We start from the raw sequence: 20,146 nt of genomic DNA, 5'->3' as shown, positions 1-20,146 counted from the left end.
TATTACCATCCTTTTCTTTACAAAAGCTTAAATAAGCTATGGTTTTGACACCAGGGCTGCACACCTAACGACTGCGGCCGATAACCGACTCCACCTAACCTCAAAGCTACAACCCAACAATATTCGGTTAAATTCCAGAACAGATATCACCCACAACAAGTGGGTCTAGGACTTGACCTGCCCACATCCCACACCCGCCATGAACAGCTTAGTGCGACGCAGCGCCCAGCAGCTGAACCTCTGGCGTACATATTGCGTAAAACACAATGCTCCGGAGGCGGCTTCTCCCGGCCGGAACGCAGGTGAGCCCATTCTGGCGGAGATCTGTTCCCTTTTCAATGGCTACCAGTGTCTATGTTCGCCAACAGGCAAGCCCAACTACGAGGAGTTCATTGGCCGCCACCAGCGACAGGCCCAGTGCAGCATTGTGGTCCAGGTGAGCTCCGAGAAGTCGTATGCGGAGTTGTATAACTACTGCAGCAGCTTCGGCTCCATCCTGGGCGCCCACCACTACTGCGTGCGGCAGGACGAGACCCTGCACTACATCCTGCTGGAGTACGCCACTCCGGGCGAGGCGGCGGCGGCCATTGGAGCGGGAGTCACCAATGGCGAGCTGAGCGGCGTGCCCGTGCGATCACCCTTTCTGTGGTTCCGCGCGGCGGGAGGAGGCAAACGGAGTCCCAAGTTGGTGCCCAATCCAGCGCCCGCACTGCTCTCCTTGGACGGCACCCGACTGGCGGATCAGGGGCATCTCCTGGGTCTGCTGCGAGGTGCAGCGGACATCGAAGAGCAGGTGCTGCGGCTGCACGAGCACACGCGACTGAATGAGCTGGGAGTCCGCATGCGTTTTCTAGCCGCCCTGCAGGTGCAGCAGGCCATCGCCGGCATGTTCCCCGCCGCCCAGGCTCAACCCTTCGGTTCGTCGGTCAACGGATTCGGCCGGATGGGCTGCGACCTGGACCTTATCCTGCGCTTCGACAACGATATGGGGGCTAAGAGCTCTCTGGAGGAGGCGGTGCCCTCGCGACTCGTGTACCACACCAAGGAGAACCTGAGCAACGGACGCTCGCAGACACAACGGCACATGGAATGCTTCGGAGATATGCTGCATCTGTTTCTGCCCGGCGTATGCCATGTAAGGCGTATTCTGCAGGCAAGGGTGCCCATCATCAAGTACCACCATGAGCATCTGGACCTGGAGGTGGACCTCTCCATGAGCAACCTGTAAGTGCCTGTTGTTAACATCCGTCTGTCTGCTGGCAACCAATCTGCGATTCCCGTCCGCTGTGAAACCTTTTCTCGTGGGGGTCGCAATCTTTATTGTACTTATTGTTCGAACTGGGTATGAATTCTTAGAGCTATCGCAGGGTCACTTGTCGCTACTAACTAAATATACGAGGCTGGGCTTCAGCGGCGGTAGTTGCTGGCCTGTTCCTCCTCCTTTTTGACGGCCTGCACAAGCACGAAGCTCATCACCGCGCAGATGACGTTGAGCAGGCCGAGAGTCATGGCCAGAGCCACAATCCAACCGGTCTTGCCTTCGAAGAACCAGGTCAGCTCGTCCACGCATCCGTTGAAGAAGGCGTTGCCGCTGACGGTGTCGCGGCAGGAGCTTGGAAGCGGCTGGCGCAGGTCGAGATAGTCCCATGGTCCGCTGGCCCCGCAGCAGCCAATGTTCTCCTGGATCATGGTCAGCACGTAGTTCGAGTAAGTGTACTCTGATGTGGCCACGAAGCCGCGCAACGAAACATTCAGCAGCGGCTGCAGGCTGGAGTTGATGGTGCTGAACTGCATTAGGACCGCCGAGCCGGCCACAATGGCGACGAATCCAAAGACCTGGGTGCCCACGAACACAAACAGCGCCAGGGTGTTCTCCATGAGCGCGCTCAGGCAGCCGAGGAAGCTGACGGCCATCATGACAATGCTGATGCCGATGAGCACGTACACGCCGATGTAGAAGGACTGCGCTTCCAGGATGCGCAGCCAGTCGTTGAAGCCTGGCTCAGCCCTCACCCAGACGGTCAGGGCGAACAGCGCCGTGGATATCATCCATGCCACGATGTTGAAGCAGAAGAGTGTGTACTTCACGCAGCCAATTTGCTTCTCCAGCTGCTCGTCGGAGGCTCCATAGCCGATACCCATCGTTTGGGAAGCTGGAAGCAAAAGGAGGATCATTAGTGGAGTGAAAATCAGTGCAAGAGCTGAAATCCCAGGATAAAAGAGGCGCTACTTGATGGAACCACTAGTTGCTGACTAGGTCTTCGGTGAATTAATCCTTGCTAATTGTGGAGGAGCTCCATTGAGTCACATACCAAAAGCTCGCCCTGGTCGCGTTCATTAATCACGATGTTGCTTGGCATTTATGGTTGATTCTCCCCGCCCTTTCCCGCCACTCACTGTATCATCGTTGGCCTTATCGCCGCTGTGTTTAGCAAATAGCGTTATCAGCCACGCACTAGATGATTAATACGGACAATTGCAACACCAAACTATTCAAGAGTATTGAAATGGGCCAGGTGCCGCAGTGACGGGCGTATCCCTGAGTTTCCCCAACATCCATGCATCACTTTTTGAAAACAACTTCAAATCCATTTTGTATGGAACTACGTTTAACCATTGGAAACGTCTTTTGGGTGTGGTACCCATGCCGAACTTCAACACTTCGAATAGCACTTTAAAAAAAATAGACCATCTTCATATATCTTTGTATATTGCGTGGAGCTGCGAATTCGTATGCACTTTACTAGGATTCACCTTGCTTTGGTCGATTCTCGTGGGGTCAGAGTGACAAAATAGCTTGCTCAGCGACGGACTAGAAGTAGATGTCCGTTGCGCTCGTTCGTTGAAATCGTTTTGACCAGACTTTCGGCTTGGCTGAGATACGCGGTGGTGACAACATCCAGGCTAGTAGGGCCGTACAGTCAGGCAGGGAGAGCGGCCTTAGATAAGAAAGCTTCCTCAGCTCGATAAGATTAGATAGCGGCAGGTGGCGATTGCCAAATGTCGTGTATTTGGTACGCTGCTCTCTCCTCGATTCTGCTGGGGCAGGTGAATCAGTCCTCTCCGCGGTACGCGGTACTGACTTCCCTGGCGTGCCGATGGCCATGATTCACATCCATTCACCCGCCCCTGATAAGCTCCCCGCTGCACTCATATCCGGCCAGTGGTGGGGGTCAGTTCTACGGGCTCCACACTGTTGGTTGTCTCACTGAACGAGGCCACGCCCGCTTTCAATACTCCCCCACCTTTTGGGGCGGGTGTTGTTCGCTGTTGGCATGAAATATGTTTTAAGAATGTGGTTTTTAAACGGCATCCCTCTTACAGCACTGGCTTCTACATGTCGGAACTGCTCTACATGTTTGGCGAAATGGATCCGCGGGTGCGGCCGTTGACCTTCACGATCCGGCGCTGGGCGCAGACCTGCGGCCTAACGAATCCCTCGCCTGGTCGCTGGATCAGCAACTTCTCGCTCACCTGCCTGGTCATGTTCTTCCTGCAGCAGCTGCGCCAGCCCATCCTTCCCACAATTGGAGCGCTGACAAAGGCGGCGGAGTCTGGGGATTCCCGGGTCACCGAGGACGGGATAAACTGCACCTTCACCCGGAATGTGGATCGACTGGGCTTCAGAAGTCGAAACCAAAGCTCACTGAGCGAATTGTTGCTGCAGTTCTTTGAGTTCTACTCGCAGTTCGACTTCCACAACCGCGCGATATCTCTGAACGAGGGAAAGCCTCTGTCCAAGCCGGACCACTCGGCCATGTACATAGTAAACCCATTGGAGCAGCTGCTAAATGTGAGCAAGAATGTGAGCCTGGAAGAGTGTGAGCGACTGCGCATCGAGGTCCGGAACGCGGCTTGGGTTCTGGAGTCGGAGGTGGAGAATGCCTCCGTTCCGGAAGCCGACGGCCAGGAGCTTTCCTGGGGCCTGTTGAACCTGTTCAAGCATCCCGAAAAGGCCGTCATTCGGCCGAACATGTTCTTCAAGCCGCGCATGGTCGAGGTGAGCGATCTCTTCGAGCAGAAGGAGGCGGGAGCAACGTCCAGCTCCACTGCTCCCACACCAGCCGTCACCTACAAGAATGCCTCTGTGCGGCAGCAGGTGCAGAGCATCAAGGCTGCCACGCGCTCCGAACTAAAGCAGCTGCGCGGATCGGGCAGCGCAGTTCCGACGAACAGTCCCAAGAATCGGCGGAGCAGCAGGTGATGCTCCTGATACTGGCACTGCCCATGTACATACTTAGGATAAGCCACAACTCCACATTCAAGGTGGGTCAAGCTTCAGGTTAGGGCAGCCGCAGTTGGCTGAATTGAATGTTGTTCATACTTTTAAAGCTTCTGTTAGTTAAGATAAGTCCATGATCGAGCCGACTATGAGTATTTAAACCGATTGTTATTGACGAATGAGACCAAATGTAGCAGGACGGGAGAAGATCAGTGAGGCAAGTCGGAAAGAGCTCAAGGGAGCAGTCATTAATTGATTTTGTGGATGAGCAGGTATCCGTGAGACGTACTTTCCTAGTTAAAGTAGTAATAATTCTGTTTTTTATGATAATAAAACGAAAATACCGTACCAACACCAACATTCCTGACATCTACTTTCTCCCTTGGAAAATAACCCAAAGATGTGCTAAATTGAAGAACACAAGGCAGGATTTTCGTATTTGTTGAAGATTTTATTGCGTTCTTTCAATGTTACTCAGGATTAACCACATCCGCATCCTTATCGCTACGTGTTCTGATCTCGGGCGAAACAACACTGGAGAGCACAGAGAAGTGACAGAAGACCAGATGGCGAGGACCATGAAGGCCCATCTGCCCAATGAAAGTTTTCAGATGCATATAACGCTGCATTTTGTGTCTGTTCTCCGCTCTGGGTTCCAATTGCGTTTATTTTGATATACATTTCTCGTGTGTTTCGTTCGACTGTACGTGATCCTCGCTTTTGATCGATCTTTTTACAAAATTTGATTCTATGTTTATAGCTTTGTAAATGGGTGTCGATGAGCGTGTGCTGCGCTGCTGCTTCATGTTGTTGTCTATTCTCTAGATCGATTTTTGTAGATTGTTTAATGTACATAACTAATTGCTTGCTTACGACTTTAATGTTTAATTTTATGCATGTAAATCACGTATTGCATACAAAATTGCCTTCTGTAAAATTAATCAAATTTCGGGTCCGTTGTGTGCTGCTCGTGCTGCTCCTGCTCCTGCTTAACTGATCTGATCTGATCCTCTGCAGATGATGCTCTTGCTGATGCTGCTACATAATAAAATAATTTACAAATGAAGAGAGACAAGGGACGGGGTGAGTGGGGAGTGGGGAGAAGAAAAACTGATGCTACGATGCTTCCTAGTTGAATAGGTACAAAAAAGAGGGCGCCGAAACAAGCTGCCAGCTGGCCAGGACCCAGGACGAGCGGAGCGCCCTGCTCCTCCGCAGAGCAGATCTCGACATCTTCGGCGGCTACTTAGACAACAATTTCAACGGCAGCCGCCGGGTCCACTCATCTAAACCAGAGCTTCAACCGCAGCGCGTCCACTCCATTGAGATAGTAACGGAACAGCCGCTTATCACGCACGAAGCCCAAGTTCTCGTAGAGCCGCAAAGCCGGCTGGTTCCGCATCTCCGTCTCCAGCACCACCTCGTCGGCATTGTCGGCCAGCATTGCCTGCAAATGGGGAAATTTTAGTGGTGTATGAGTTTTCACGGAAAAAGAGTTAGGTAGCTGATGAGTGGTTCATATCCCTCACCAATGTGCGTGGGCTGCATGCCCAAAAGTATACCTTGAGAAGCTATTGGCGAGCTAACTAACTAACTAACAGATATGTGCAAACCGACAGTCTTCCTACCTCTATGGCCTTGGTGACCAGCGTGGTGCCGATCTTGAGCTTGCGATACTCCTTGCGCACGGCCAGCATGGCGATGTAGCCGCGCCGCACGTTCATGTGCATGTCCAGCTTGCACACAATGGCGCCCACGTACTGATTGTCGTGCGAGGCGAGGAAGCAGAGTTTTGGCCAATTGTAGATGAAGTAGCGGTACGTGTATATCGAGTAGGGCTCGGACAGCTCCGCCTGGATCAGTCGCATGATGTCCTGCATGATGTTCAACATGTGGGGGATTAGCATTGCGCATAGTTCGGATAGTACGGCGATAGTACTCACATGCATTTGGTGTTCAGCCTCGTATTCCTTATACACGATCTCGTCGGCTGAAATGGCAGGTTCTGGCAGCTGGAGCTGTGCTGTAATGGTGGGCGTGGCCCCTTCTGCGGAGGCGGAGGGCAGCTGCTTCTCCTCCTGCTCCCGGCAATAGCCACTCCCCGTCGCCACTTGCCCTCCCTGTTCCACAGCCGACTCCTCCGAAACTTTTGTTTTTGGGGCCGTCGTTGTGGTTGGGTGTGTGTTGGCAGTGGTGTTGCTTGTGGCTGTTATGGGCTTCTCCTCCGGATTGGAGGCGTTTGAATCTGATCCTCCTTCTCTTCGCTGCTTGCGGTTGTTGTTGCTGCTGTCCACACTGTTGTTGTTGTGGGTGCTGTTGTTGTTGTTGCTGCTGCCGCTAGTGCTGCGAATGTGATTGTTGTTGCTGTGCCCATGTGCATGGCCGTTGAGGACCTCGACAATCGGCGGAGCATCCTGCTCCTTGGGACCATGGCCATTGCAAAGGTGCATCTTCTTAAGCAGGCCCCTGAGCTCCTGTGCTGGCTCCTGGTCTTCCGTCGCGTCCTCCTCCTGGTGCTGAGCGTGTCCATTGCTGGGTGTCTGCGCCTCCACCTGGCCACTGGAATTCGGATTCGAGTTCGGATTCGAGTTCGGATTCGAATTGGGGTTCTTATCCGCCGAGTTCTTTTTGTTCTTGTACTTCTTCTTTCCGGCCGCCGCTGCCTGGGCATCCGCCATTCTGAAAAGCGACGGGGTTGGGTCTGAGGGGGAACACGCTGCTCCTCCTGGGTTTATCTGGGAGGACTGGAAATCCTCGCCTGCAGCCGTGTACCTCGGACTTATTTTTGGTTATATTTTCACAGTTGCTGGTTTTTCATTCACACGCATACGCACATACACACACACACGCACACGCACGCTACACACGGGGCAGTCGGTCGTCCTCTTTATTGTGCTTCCGATATCCGGAGTTCCGATCAATCCGATCTCGATCTGCGGCGCTAATGCGTGGGCATGCCCAACTTATGTAAAATCCTATATCCCCGAAACTTGCGATTTTCCTTGCTATGAATAAATCCGTACCCACACATATGCGCGAACAGCTGTCACAGCAATCGATTTCCATGCGATACTATCGATTAATTCATCGCCTGTAGACGGTGACTTTCGGCAACTGAATTGTCAAGTGACAGAGTACTCACTAAGTGAACAAACGAAGTTAAGAAAATTATTTATTAATTATGTTATTATATACTAATATTTTAACTAATTTTTCTATGACATGCAACTGACATACATGCACCTACGCTTCTTTGAAAACGGCTATGTGTATGAAAGAAATATAATTACAATCTTATTATTTAACATTTTAATAATAATTTTAATGGCATTTAATTTCTGACTTTGGAATTGTTATTTATATATAGTTATATTTTTGAAATGTATATTGTCGCCAAATTATACCGTGCGTTGTACCTTTTCCCGAGGGTGTGCTGTACGTAACGGAAAAGAGGATCAGTAAGAAGAAGAAGAACGAACCCCTCTTCAAAGTTCCCTTCTTACTCTTCCTCTTCTTCGGAAAGCAGAAGCAACTGTACGGCGTTAATATTTTTGATTTTCGGCGGCTTTTAATTAAAAATTTGATACAAATCGGTTTAAAGTGTTAATTATTATTAAGTGCATGTCGTGGCAATGAGAAACATGAAAATGCTGCCCGAAAATGGATAGAAACCAACTAAATTGCTCAAAACGTATGTGCAGTTACACTCGCGTTTTAAATTTTGTGTGTGCGTGTGTGTGTACGCGTTTCTTTACTCCTGCTTTTCGTTTTTTTGTCTTTTTTGTTTTGTGAAACTAAACTAATAAAACTAATAAAAACGTTCTTCAATTGGTAAGTTACTACTTATGTATTAAATAACGCTATTGAAATTCAGTTGTATTGACTGATAACTCTGCAGTGCAACCTTCGCCTACTTTCGGTTTTTATTTCGCTCCATTAGCATTCGCCGCCATAAAATAAAATCCATCAAATACAGCTAAATCGAATGCAATAAAACAAAATGCCAATCTCGAATCATTGGTCTTACACCAGTCCTCCGTTTCCAGCGATCCGGTTTCCTCCAGATTCCGTGCGTGGAAACTGGAAAACGCAGAACCGAAAGCTCATATTAGGAACTTACAAGGGTCGACTCAAAGCAGGAAAGAAAACTCCTGCTTTTCATTGCATGTAGTAGTGGTAACGGCCAGGAGAAGTCCGCCTGCCGTTTGCAGCCAATTTGGCGGCTACTTAACGGCGGCCATCAGTCGAGTGATTTAGCGTTATAGCCTGTCGCTTTAATGGACTCTTCAGCTCCTCCCAACGCAACGTCATAATCGGAAGACTTGGGTAACAAACTCGGCATTGCCGATGTTGCTGCTGCTCGGTTGGACTTGCTGCCTCCAGACCTCCAGGTCTCTAGGCCTCCAGAATTGGGACAACATCAGCACTAGATGGCGACGAAATCTCCCGGGGAGATTGCTTTTGACTCAGCAATGCCCACTTTGCATACGGAATTGGACTTCAATTTGATTGACTGAAATTGAATAATCCGAGCCACGCGATTGGATAATTTCTTGAAACTTTGCATACGAACTTGCAGCCGCAGTTTTGTGAGCTGAGCAGCAGCAGTTTGGCGTCCGTTTTGCTGGACGTCTGTTTCTCTTTTCGCTGTTGCCGCAGTGACGCGGGCAAATCCAAAATTAGCAAAGCAAACAACACACAACACACGGAGAAAGTGAATGGCCGAATAAAGTAAAAGCAGCAGCGGAGAAAGGTGGTGGAGAAAGGGGAGAGAGTGCGGGAGCGGGAGCGGGAGAGGACAGGTGCCGCAGCCAACGCCTTATCACCTCGCTGGTGGAGATCTCTTAGCGGCCCGCGCAGATAGGGAATACCAAATGCCAGATCGATATCTGCAATTTGGCCACAATGAGCATGAGCTTCTCGATTTACACCATCATTTTGATACCATAATATCAAGGGATGCATCACGGTTTGGCGTGCCATGAATAGCATGAATAGCATATTCAGTGGGTTCGTTAGTTGACTCCGTTCTAAAAGTTAGAGCTGCGTATGGTCTCTGGTCCATGGTTAGCAAGGGGTGACCTTAGGGTATTTGGCCTGCGACCTGAGTCGTTGACCAATTTTATTTTGCACATCCACGGCGCATTAAAGCAATTCACTTTTTGCGCGATGCTCCAAAGTTCCAAACATAGCTGCATGGGGCTCGGCTTGGCCCCACTCCATTCTCCCCGAGCATTTGGCCGCGTCATGTCAAGAGTTATGGGGCTGTGTAATCTTTCTGAGTTTTCGTTTATATTTTTGGTTGTTTTAGTTGTTTTAGTTGTTTTAGTTCGGTTTCCTTTGGCGCTTTGTTGTCTTGGCCGTGTCGCAATGCGAGTGTGCGCAAAAGGCAAAGTCAAAGCGCATGCGCTCCAAATGTGAAGCACTTGGCCAAACCCTACCCCTAGTTCCACCTACCTTACCCATCCCAAAACAACTTAACTGAAGCATACGCCATACAGCTCGAGCTGAGCAAACTTAAACCGCAGACGAATGTGTCGCGTCAGCGTTAAATTGTGTCAAATGTTGTCACACACAAAAAGCAGCCTCAGTCTCAGCCTCAGTCTCAACCTCATCCTCCCTTTTTGCGGCGAGGAGGTAAACACCGTTGTGTGTAAATGGCAAACGTTACAAATAACCAAAAATCGTTTTAATTATTTCGGGCAAAACGTGCCAAGCGCAAAATGAGCCCAAAGTTAGTGGCGCTGGTGGGTTGAGCAACTCGGTTTACCCGCGGCTTGTTAAAAGATAGAACTCTCATGTTTTGCATATGTACATATGTAACGCAGTGACTCACCACACTGGGTGTTATGCATAATGCCTCTCTGAATTGATTTCCCCATTTCCCCCTTGATAGGAAAGCGTATGCATCCCCTGGCAGCCGGCGCACTTCAAGTCAAGCGATCGAGTGGCAGCAATGGGAACTGGGACCACTGGACGCCGAGTTCATTGAGGCCCATCGACGATCGACGATTGGAGATTGGTGATCGGCGATCTACAGACCATGGCTGGGCGAACTCCCAGTGCGTGAGTCTTATTATGCAAGCGGAGCAGAGCAGAGACCACATGTTAATAAAAACCAAACCAATCTAAGCGGAGCAGAAAGTCAGAGCAGAAAGCCAGAGAAAACCAATCGAATTTGTCAATTGGGGAAAGAAGCTGGCCGAAGTGAAATGCCCGTCCGCCAGCAGAAACCCGTCTGCATCCGCGGCGCAGTGCTGTTTACCTGTTCACCTTCCCTAACCGGAGCCACACTCCATACTCCGTCTTATCACAGTTCGCAGTGTACTTGGTCAAGGCAAGCAAGCCACTTTGAGCCGGCGATCAACCAATTTTGTGGAGCTCAGTTCAGCTGGGTGACCGGCCTCGCTTCGCGCTCGGAATCTCGGAATCTCGGCATCTCGGAATCCCTCCCAAAAATGTCTTCTAAGCCAAATCGATTTTTAATTGATACTCTGCGCCCTGCCCAAGGCAGTACATAAAGAACTGGCCAAATAGCAATCTGCTATCATTATGTCATGCTAATCAATTGAGATGAGGCCTCGTTAAATGTTAGAGTCGTTTAATCTTTAGTTAAATAGTAAGCTTGATCCTATGGTTACTATTTCAAATGTTATTGCACTACAACAATCTAGTTTCGGCACTTGACGTGCATTAACATGCCTTTTCAAATTGCTTTGTGTTAAGTGTGTTTTTACAATGAACCAATTTATGTAATGGCTGCAAGCGAGCCTAATAGATGCTATCCATGAGGCCAACAAGTTGGAGCACCGAATCTAGGCTACAAAATCTAAGTTTATGCCGTGCATTTCAAATGCGATTAAATGCGATTAAATGGATGCATCTAATCGATGCACTCGGCATCCAGTGTTTTCTAGCACCGACTTCTAAAAAGCCAGGTCGCAGCAGCCCAAGCAGAAGCAGAAGCAGCAAAAGCGGTAGTAGCAGCAAAAGCAGCAGCAGCAACTGCGGCAGCGACGGCGGCAGCAGCGAAGTTGGCCAAGACTACTTTCGGCCGGGTTCAGTACGCTGCGAACGCTCATTGAAAATGGTCTGCAGGCCGCGCATGCGATTGAGACCGAAAACGAACCAAAATCGAATCCACTATCTATACGGATACCGACACAGAAGCCAAGCGACAGTCGCGTGCTCGCGTTTTGCTTCGATTTAATTTCGGTTTTTCCTTCCCCGACTATTTTTTTAACAGTGTGCTGTGCTGTGCTGTGCTCCGTGTGCATTAAAAGTTTGACGCCTCTGAAGTTGTGAAAAAGCGTCTCGATTCGATTTAAATTTGGATTTTAAAGAGTGCGCGGCGAACGTGAGCGAGCGGTCGAAAATTGAAAATGTAATTGAAAATTGCTGGCCACTGCAGGCCGCTGGTGACAGGTTGTTGGTGGCAAACAAAAGACTTAGGCAACGAACTCACGACTCGTGATTCGAACTGGCTGCACCACACCAACGACCTTGACACAAGGGCACTGCAAGGGGATCTCGATTGCATGTGCAACAATAATAGGATAATAGGATCTAATGGCGATCTTTCAGACATAAACTGTCTAGTTTGGAACTTTAGAGCGAAGTAGTAATGGGATTTTGGGATACTAGGCTTCCCTGTTTTACAAACAGCTAGAAAAAGAAGAAAACCAATTACCCCTAATTCAATTGCATACCCTTTACCCAAATAGAAGTAAGACACTACGCAACACAAGGCAGTCCGAGAAGGGGAGTAGTGAAATAACTGGTGGTAAATAAATGCCAACAAAGAAGACAACATAATGACAGCGACACTTTTCATAACTATTATAGCAGCAGAAAAGCAATTCAAAAATTAAGCAAAGGCATGTAAAGTGTTTTAATATTTATTATTACTGTCGTTGTTTTTTCGGCAATCCGCTGGTGAAAGTGTTCACAAAAAGGGAAACAACAGGCCACCGAGCCAAACAACTTGACAAACAAAGTGAAGAGGGGCAGCGGCGAACGGCGAACAATAATAAAAACAATAATTAAGCATCTGCCAAGGCAAGAAATCAATCGACTGGGTAAAAGTGCCAATAAACAAGTCAAACAGATCCAAATAGGCCCAAACCCGATGGCGCATTCGAATCCAAATCCGAGCCCGATTGCGAAGCAACAACCAATAACCAAACCCAAGCCCAAAGTCCGAGTGTAGCCAAAGCCAAAGCCAAAACCAAAACCAAAACCAAAACCAAAGCCAGTTGGCCAAGTTAGCCGCCTCGCCAGCGACTTGGTTCAGTTTCGGGGCTAGTTACTTGTTGCTGGCTTTTCCTGGCTGCCCAAAACAACATTCACTTGTCATATGCAGTTGGCTCAAGTAGAATCCACCATCCAGGTCCACTGGTCCACTGGTCCGACTGGCAAAACGGGGAAAACCGCAATGGTTAGGAGCCCATAAGGCACATGGCACATGGCACATGGCAGCCGAGTAAAAGTGGCGTGGAAGCTGCGCATTTCAGACCATGGTGATGCTGTGATGCATCTGCCGCCTGACTAATCGGCTGATTCGGAGTGAGAGCAGCGCTTTCTCATCTCGCATTCAGAGCCAAGAGCCGGAAATGGCAGCAAGATGTGCCAGGCAGCCACAAAGGTGACCTTCACAGTCGCCCACTGTTCATTCAAGCCGGCTGCCCTGCACAACGAGATGAGAATTCAGATCACCACACTTCAAAGCAGTGCCAAAAGGATTTGGATTGCCAACGGCTCTTCAAAGCTCAGAGAAATTCAACTCTTGGTAAAATGAAGTTGAATCTTGAAAGCGACAGTGGCATCGTGGCCAAAGCGGCTTGGCTTCTTCGATGCTAGATTTTAATAGGTTGTGCATTAACTAGATGAACCGGATTAAGATGCTGATCTAGACCGTAAATACTCCGCCTAGTCTATTGACCTACAAATGGTATTTCTCCCAGATAACGATTCCAGGTACCAACGCCTCCGTTTATCGAACTTCTAGAGGCCATTAAGATTAATGACTAGTTAATCAACCTGACCTTTGTGGGCCAGCTTCGAGCAAGGCTAAGTGCTCTCTGCTCTCGATTAAGCCAAACTAATGAAGCGAATGCTTGGGCCAAAGACAATTGTCTTATGTTTTTGTGCAGACCACCGATTCCCCTTTTTTCTTGCGATTGTTTCTCCAAATTGCTGTGTGATTGCTGGCCACGGGTAATGGGGTGACTGTAAAAGACGTAAAAGTTCACGGCTAAAGCCATTCGAGCCAAGGACGTGGGAGGAAAATTGTCACAATCTTTTGAGGGACTCTGATCCTCAGACATTCAATTAGGTAGCCAGCTAGAGGGCACGCATAATATTCTTATTTTGTTCTGAAGTTTGTACCAATTTATGTTCTTTTAATGTAACTGATTGGCTGTTGCTACTGTGGTATTTGCTCTAAAACCTATTCTTTGAACTATGAGCTGACAAAGTTCCAGACAAGTTGACACTTGGCCAGAAGTCGAGTTTCGTTTGCCCGGGGAGTAGCCATTATTCAACACTTCCTACATCTGCCAGTCCACTCCGGATCCCCTGATCACCGGATCAAGGCCTTTAGCTCGGACTTTTGACAAGCTTCCGCGTCAGCATACAAAGTGTCGGTTTTAATAACTATCATATGGCACAATGAAATGTCAAGAGAGTGTAAATGGGAAATGAGAAATGGAAAATAGCAAATGGCAAATGGAAAACGGAAAATGCTTTGGAATCGGCTCAATTGGGCTAATACTCTACTCGTATATGTCCCAGGGACTAGGTTATTGTGCAGATAATAGCATTAATAGGCGGCTGGGATTACTTAACACACATTTAATTGTTACCAAACACACGGAGCGCAGTTGCTCTGGCTTTAATGCGCTTCAGTGACGTCGTCGTCGTCATTACTACCATCATCATCATCATCATCGTCATCATAATCGGCTTGGCATGGCTTGGCTGGGCTACTGCGGTTGCTTTTGCTGAATTGGAAATGCACTCACCAAAGATTGGCTCACATTTCGTGTGCCTGCCGCCGCAATGGCAACAAATTATTTGCGTTTTGATTATACGTCCCATACACACGCAAAAAGTCACGCACAAATGCATTTCCCCCTCCACGAGATTTAATCGCTGTATGCAAAACGAAATTGCGTATGCGCCATGTGGTGCGGAGTTTATTAGTCATCGACCTTTAAACTATGTTGATGCCCCTTTTCTGTCACATTTACTCAACATACACTGAGTTTTATTGTCAACTTTTGGAACTCGCCGCAGAGTTAACCGCTCTGCGGAGATCTCAACCAACAGCATTCCACAGATACTTCAAGATGCCATTCCGATCCCATTTGCTAACGCATTGGATTCAATCCCGTCTGCAGCTCACTTGATTTGTCGCTCATTTAGAATGCCGGGCACGTAGTCGCACTTCAGCTCAGCTCAGTTCAGCTCAGTTCAGCTGAGTTTAGTTGAGTTAGAGCGGCATACCTTGGCCATAACTATCTTGCCTCGTTTTCGACTAGATTACCTAACAGTTCATTTTGCTAACGGCTTCGCTGCTGGACAGCCTCGGCAACGTCTTGTCCCGTCATCGCTTTCTACGGCACTCATTTAATTTATGATTTAACTACGGCAATTAAGTGAAAATTAAACGCTCCGATAGGTTCGATAGATGGAGTACCTAAGTTACGTTCCTCCCCGTCGTCCAACCGCTGAAAATCTGAGAAAAAAATGTCATAACTTGGACAAGATCTTCGCTGCAGGCTGCAACTCCATTTTAATGTCCATCCATTTCCATTTTCCATATTCCTCCCCATCGCCATCACCATCGCCATCGGCTCTTGCATCACTCTCATCCTGACCAGAGGACCAGGAGCGACCAGTCTCCTCCGGTTGCGCAATCCTCGAAAATCTTAGCAAAGTATGGTGATTCACACTCCACTCTTTAACAAGTGTTTTCTGATTGGGGGTTACGTCTTGTTTTCTGCCTCCGTTGGTTTAATAAATTTGTACACTTGTCCACATATTTGTCGCCGTCTCTGAGCACTATTTTCAACCATTTTTTCCACTTTCGTTGTCGCTGTCGGCTTTTGACAAAAATTTGTCATGCATTTCATTTGATTTCGTTGTGAGTCGCTTATTATTTCCCCATTCCCCTTTTCCTGGGCGGAAACTTTAGTCTCCGGGAGTCGCGACTGTGATCTGTGATCTGCTATCTGCTATCTGCGATTCGGATTGCGAAAAAAGCCACACACACACACACACACAACACGGCTACCCGATTATTATTACCGCTGATGGACGTTGATGAAGCTACCGAACTGGCAGTGGTCAGTAGCTCGGTGGCTAATGTGTGGTTGATATGGTTGATTGCTCGGTTGGTGGGTCAATCAGTCAGTCAGTCAGTCAGTCGGTTTATGGGGAAGTCAGAAGCGAGGGGTGAGATCTATATAAGTGCGAAAGCGAAAGGTGTCATTTAAGTTATGGTCAAGTTCCTTAAGGATCCCCGATCCCACATTCCAGATCACAACCTTATAGGGTATAGGTATAGGTGTGCCTTTCTGGGGAAAGCAGATACCTTTGCAGCTGTTTGCAAGGATAGTAGACATGCCCCGCATTCTCTCACGTTTCTCCTTGCAGTCCCCGACCCGCTTTCCCAGGATGCTCCGTGAGTGCCTGGCGCTGATCGCCCTCCTCCAGCTGGGGGGCGTGACGCGGGCCCTGCCCACCATCCAGGGCGGGAATGCGCGGCAGCAGCTGGACAAGAGCTTCTTCCAGCCGCCGGAGATCGAGCAGACGATCGACGAGGTGCAAAAGATCCTGGCCAAGGATCCAGCCTTGCCTAGGCTGACGCGGTGAGTGACAAACGGGGCTTCGCCTGGTCAAAGATGGTGCGATGCTAATACCCCCAATCATAAATCTTCAATCTTCGCAGTGGCGAGATCGAGGAGCTGTACGAAAAAGTGACCCGCGAGGAGTACGAGAAAAGTCTGGAGGCTGGCGACATGAGCCGTGCGGACAGCATGCGAGCTCTCATGCTAGTCCTGCCCTTCAACACGGACAACAACACGGAGGAGAACCTGCAGGAGCTGTACACGCGGCCACCGGTGACTCGCGTCATCGACGCCTACACGCCGCCGGACCCGGTGAAGTTTCTTACCGCGGATCCCAGTGCCCTGCCCAGAAGCACAGTGCCCGGGGGCAATCCTGCGGTGGCAGCCACCACTTACAAGCCAGCCTACGGTTTGCTCCACGGCCAGACGAATCCTCTCCAGCAGCAGCAGTTCAGACCCATGCCGCAGGCCACAACCTACCATCCGCCAGCGCCGCCGCCGGTGGTTTATCAGGACTTCCGGCCAGTCACTGCCGCCTCTCTGCACTCAGCTAATCCCGCTGCTGCGCCTTCAGCCGCCCGATTTAGCTCCCACTACAGCGCAAAGAACGCCCAGTTCCTGAGGAAGCCCAAGCCCTCCGAAGGAGCAGCTGGCTCCGTCAGCAGCACGGTCAAGCCGGTGGCGGACATCCTGGAAAGCCTGGGCATTGTGTCGGGCGGCAAGAGCGATTCTGCCCACAAGAGGTATGCGCTGGACGACTATTACCCCGCGGAGAGTGCCCCCCAGGCGTCGGTGGTAGCGGTGGCGGATCTACGGGGTCTCCAAGGGGCGCGAATCCGCCCGGAGGCCTACTCAAACTTCAAGCCCCTGAATATTGGCGAGGAGCTGCGCGTGAAGCCCGAAGTTGAGGGTTACTTGACCCGCTTTGGCATTGTGAGAAAGGCTCCAAAGGCACTGAAGAAGGAGGCAAAGCCCACGGAGGAACCAACTGGTGCTCACACGGAGCTGTCCACGGCGACGGCCCGCTTGCCGCCCACGGGAAACGCGGAGTTGGCCAAGCTCTTGGAAAATCTGCAGGAACTGGAGCGACTTCAATCGCAGCCAAAGAGAAAACCTCCCAAAAGCACCACAACCAGCACCACCACTACCACAACGAGCACCACCACCACTACCACACCTGCGCCAGTGCCGCTCATCACCCATGGGGAACCACTGCTCATTGAGGCCAAGAAGCCACGCAGGAGAATCGATCCGAACATAGACCTTAACTTTGCCAACGCGGGAAACCACCAGGCCACGGCTTCCAGTTCCGATGAGCTGTCCAAGTTGTTGCAAAATCTCCAGGAACTGGAAAAGCTGAAGATTAACCCGGAAAATGTTATTAAGGCAGCCACCCCGGGCGCCCAATCGCTGAGCAGTCGATTCTCCACCACAAGCACAAGCACAACCACCAGCACCACCACCACCACCCCCTCACCTTCCCAGAACGAGACACGAGAGCTGCAGCGAATCCTTAAGCAGCTCCAGCAGTTGGAGCAATCGAGCAGAACCACAACGAGCACAACCAGCACCACCGCAAAGCCATTGAGAAACCAGGCCCTGGGCTTGGGCTTGGGAGTGGGACCAGGCAGCTCTCTCGGTGCTGCCGATCTCTTCCAGCTGCAGCGCCTCCTGAGTGACGATCGCGAGCTGGAGAAGTTGTACGAGCAGGCCAGGAACAGCAAGAGGAAACAGCAGCCCAAGACGACTACTAGTTCCACTAGTTCCACCACATCAACCACAAGTACAACCACGAGCACAACCACGACGCCCAGACCAACACCATCAGTGGATCATGCTCAGTTTGAGGCGCTGATTACCCGTGTCCAGCAGTTGGAGCAACTGCAGCAGCCTACAACACTGCCTAACTTCCTCACGAGAAACGTGGCTGGTTCCAGGCCGGCAATTAGCCTGCCCAGCAACGATTATGCCCACCTGCAGAAACTCTCGCCGACCTCAGCCTCCCTCGTTCCCGGTGGAGGAGCTGTAGAGATCTCCACGGCTGCTTCCACCACCAAGCAGAGACCCTTGAGCCACTTTGAAAGGAGCAATGGGCTGCTACGGGAAGAGGTGCATCCACAGGACTACGTGCAGTTGCAAAAGCTGTTGAGCAAAGTACAGGAGCTAGAGCGAGTGCAACTCCGAACGGATCACGTAACCCATCCCCATTCCCAGCTGGTCACCGCGGCCTCAATCCGCAGTCCCAATGTAAAAACTGTCAATGGAGCTCATATCGTTTATGCTCAGCGAGCCAAGGATCAGGAGGTGGAGCTGGAACCCGAGCTTAAGCTGGATTTGCCCGTCTACGAGAAGCCTGTAACCATGGCCACGCCATCCCAATCCTCCAGCGAGGAGCTCCGGGAACTGGCCATGAGTCAGCCCGCCCATCCGCAGCGCGGATCCTCACCAGACTTCGGTCAGTTCCAGCAATTTTTCGGTAGCCTGGAGGACACGGGCGAGCGCCAGAGCTATCAGCACATGCAGCCCATCTATAAGACCGTGCAGACCCAGCCACCGACCACGCCGGCTGCTCCTCGATTCGTGCCCGCTAGGGGGGCTCCCACTACGCCCAGCTCCGGGCCCAGAAAGGCGGATCTGGAGGAGCTGCAGAAGCTGCTCTACAACACGCAACAGCTGCAAAAGCTGGGCGTTGCCCTGCCCCACGAGTTGTCGCAGCAGCTCGAAAGCCAGCTGCAGGCTACCTCGTCCTCCACTTCCTCCACCACCACTACGACTAGCACCACTCCAACTCCCGCTCAGGTGCACGACACCTCCTCGCCGGCGGTATTTTCGCTCACCACCAGCCGTCCCAGGGTGCGCCCCATCCTGGACCCCAAGCCCACCACGGAGAGCAGCCTCCAGCTGCCCGTTTTCAGTGCCACTAAAATTATAGAGGCGGCCATCAAGCGGGCGGCCAACAGGATTGGCGTAAGCACCGAACTGGCGCCCAAACAGGGACTGCCCAGCGATTTGGTCAAGGGACTGGGCGTGGGCAGTGGCTTCCGGCGGCGCAGCGATGAGGGCGACGCAGAGGACTTGAATGAGGGCGACGAGAGGGAGGGAGAGCTCGATGGCGACCTCATGGCCGAGTTCAGCGAGCTTAATTATCAGCTGGCGAAACCGGAGCCCGAGACACCCAAGAAGAAACGCGATGACTCCACAAGCAATCTCAGCGAGCTGCAGCGCCTGATCAGCAATCTCCAAGAGCTGCAGCAGCTCAATGTGAGCTTGGACCAGGTAGCCACAGCGACGTCAACTGCGAGACCCAATCCAGACGCCGCCTATCTGCAGTCCCTGCAGAGTGGGCAAGACGAGACGCTGAAGGCGCGACGGCAGAGCGTGGAAAATGCCACCACGGAGAGTGGCAAGCAGAAGGATGCCGAGGACCCTCCAGCGACCACCCAATCCCCCACCAAGATTAGTCTGAGTCTGGGCTTGGACGACATCGATGGAGACACCAAAGGAGCAATTGAGGAGGAGGGATCCAGCAGCACTAGTACCACCACCACTACCACCACGGAGGAGCCGCGGAACGGATCCCTCGATGACTTGGCAGACTCATTTGGACCTGATCCCGTCAGCGAGGAGCCCCCGCCGCCAAAGAAGAAGAATGGATTCTACTTCCTGGCCGACTGGAATTCGTTCCTCGAAGTGGGTGACGGCGATGACCAGGTGGTGGTTCGACTCAGTCCCAAGATCGGGGATCCGCGCCTATTTCTGCCCGTTAAGATTCCCTCTTAGGAGGAGGATCCTTCGGACCGGCTAACTGTACATATGTTTCCTCCCAACTTGGTCGTCCTCTTCCAACCGCTATCGTAATGTGTGTGTATTTATTGTAGTCACTGTCCTCTCAATCTGCGTGCCCCTCGGATAAGGGATCCGCAATCCGGGGACTCATAGTCGTAAGTCCGGCCTAGGATGTAAGAGTCAATCACTGAGTTCAAGGGCAAGCGAAAAGTCGTTAAAAGTGGTTAATGCTATGTATATGTGAACCTAAGCTCTTGAAATAAAGATATATCTATATAGTTAAAGA

At 50.8% G+C, this 20,146-nt stretch overlaps 4 protein-coding genes across 5 annotated transcripts; 2 read left to right on the top strand and 2 right to left on the bottom strand.

Annotated features, from left to right (window-relative positions):
• Positions 1-79: 79 nt before the first annotated feature.
• LOC120455464 (poly(A) RNA polymerase, mitochondrial) lies at positions 80-4,580 on the top strand. The gene is made up of 3 exons (XM_039641685.1): positions 80-302; positions 369-1,224; positions 3,325-4,580. The coding sequence occupies exons 1-3, from the start codon at positions 200-202 to the stop codon at positions 4,202-4,204; spliced, it is 1,839 nt and encodes a 612-aa protein (XP_039497619.1). The 5' UTR covers positions 80-199; the 3' UTR covers positions 4,205-4,580.
• On the bottom strand, positions 1,287-2,900 carry LOC120455466 (tetraspanin-2A). The gene is made up of 2 exons (XM_039641688.2): positions 2,755-2,900; positions 1,287-2,153 (listed from the first exon to the last, which is right to left on the bottom strand). The coding sequence occupies exon 2, from the start codon at positions 2,140-2,142 to the stop codon at positions 1,408-1,410; it is 735 nt and encodes a 244-aa protein (XP_039497622.1). The 5' UTR covers positions 2,143-2,153; positions 2,755-2,900; the 3' UTR covers positions 1,287-1,407.
• A 72-nt stretch (positions 4,581-4,652) lies between the features above and the next one.
• Positions 4,653-7,286, bottom strand: LOC120455465 (N-alpha-acetyltransferase 30A). Of its 2 annotated transcripts, XM_039641687.2 has the most exons (3): positions 6,166-7,283; positions 5,851-6,096; positions 4,653-5,669 (listed from the first exon to the last, which is right to left on the bottom strand). In XM_039641687.2, the coding sequence occupies exons 1-3, from the start codon at positions 6,898-6,900 to the stop codon at positions 5,505-5,507; spliced, it is 1,146 nt and encodes a 381-aa protein (XP_039497621.1). In that variant the 5' UTR covers positions 6,901-7,283; the 3' UTR covers positions 4,653-5,504. The 2 variants fall into 2 exon arrangements, with proteins under 2 accessions (XP_039497621.1, XP_039497620.1); XM_039641686.2 differs by having other exon boundaries at positions 5,851-7,286.
• An 8,583-nt stretch (positions 7,287-15,869) lies between these two features.
• Positions 15,870-20,069, top strand: LOC120457018 (mucin-5AC). Its single transcript, XM_039644174.1, has 2 exons — positions 15,870-16,095; positions 16,176-20,069. The coding sequence occupies exons 1-2, from the start codon at positions 15,902-15,904 to the stop codon at positions 19,852-19,854; spliced, it is 3,873 nt and encodes a 1,290-aa protein (XP_039500108.1). The 5' UTR covers positions 15,870-15,901; the 3' UTR covers positions 19,855-20,069.
• Positions 20,070-20,146: the final 77 nt, after the last annotated feature.

This window comes from Drosophila santomea, chromosome X (assembly GCF_016746245.2).
Source record: "Drosophila santomea strain STO CAGO 1482 chromosome X, Prin_Dsan_1.1, whole genome shotgun sequence".
In the NCBI taxonomy this organism is placed as follows: domain Eukaryota; kingdom Metazoa; phylum Arthropoda; class Insecta; order Diptera; family Drosophilidae; genus Drosophila; species Drosophila santomea.
This window is presented reverse-complemented; position numbering and strand designations above follow the sequence as displayed.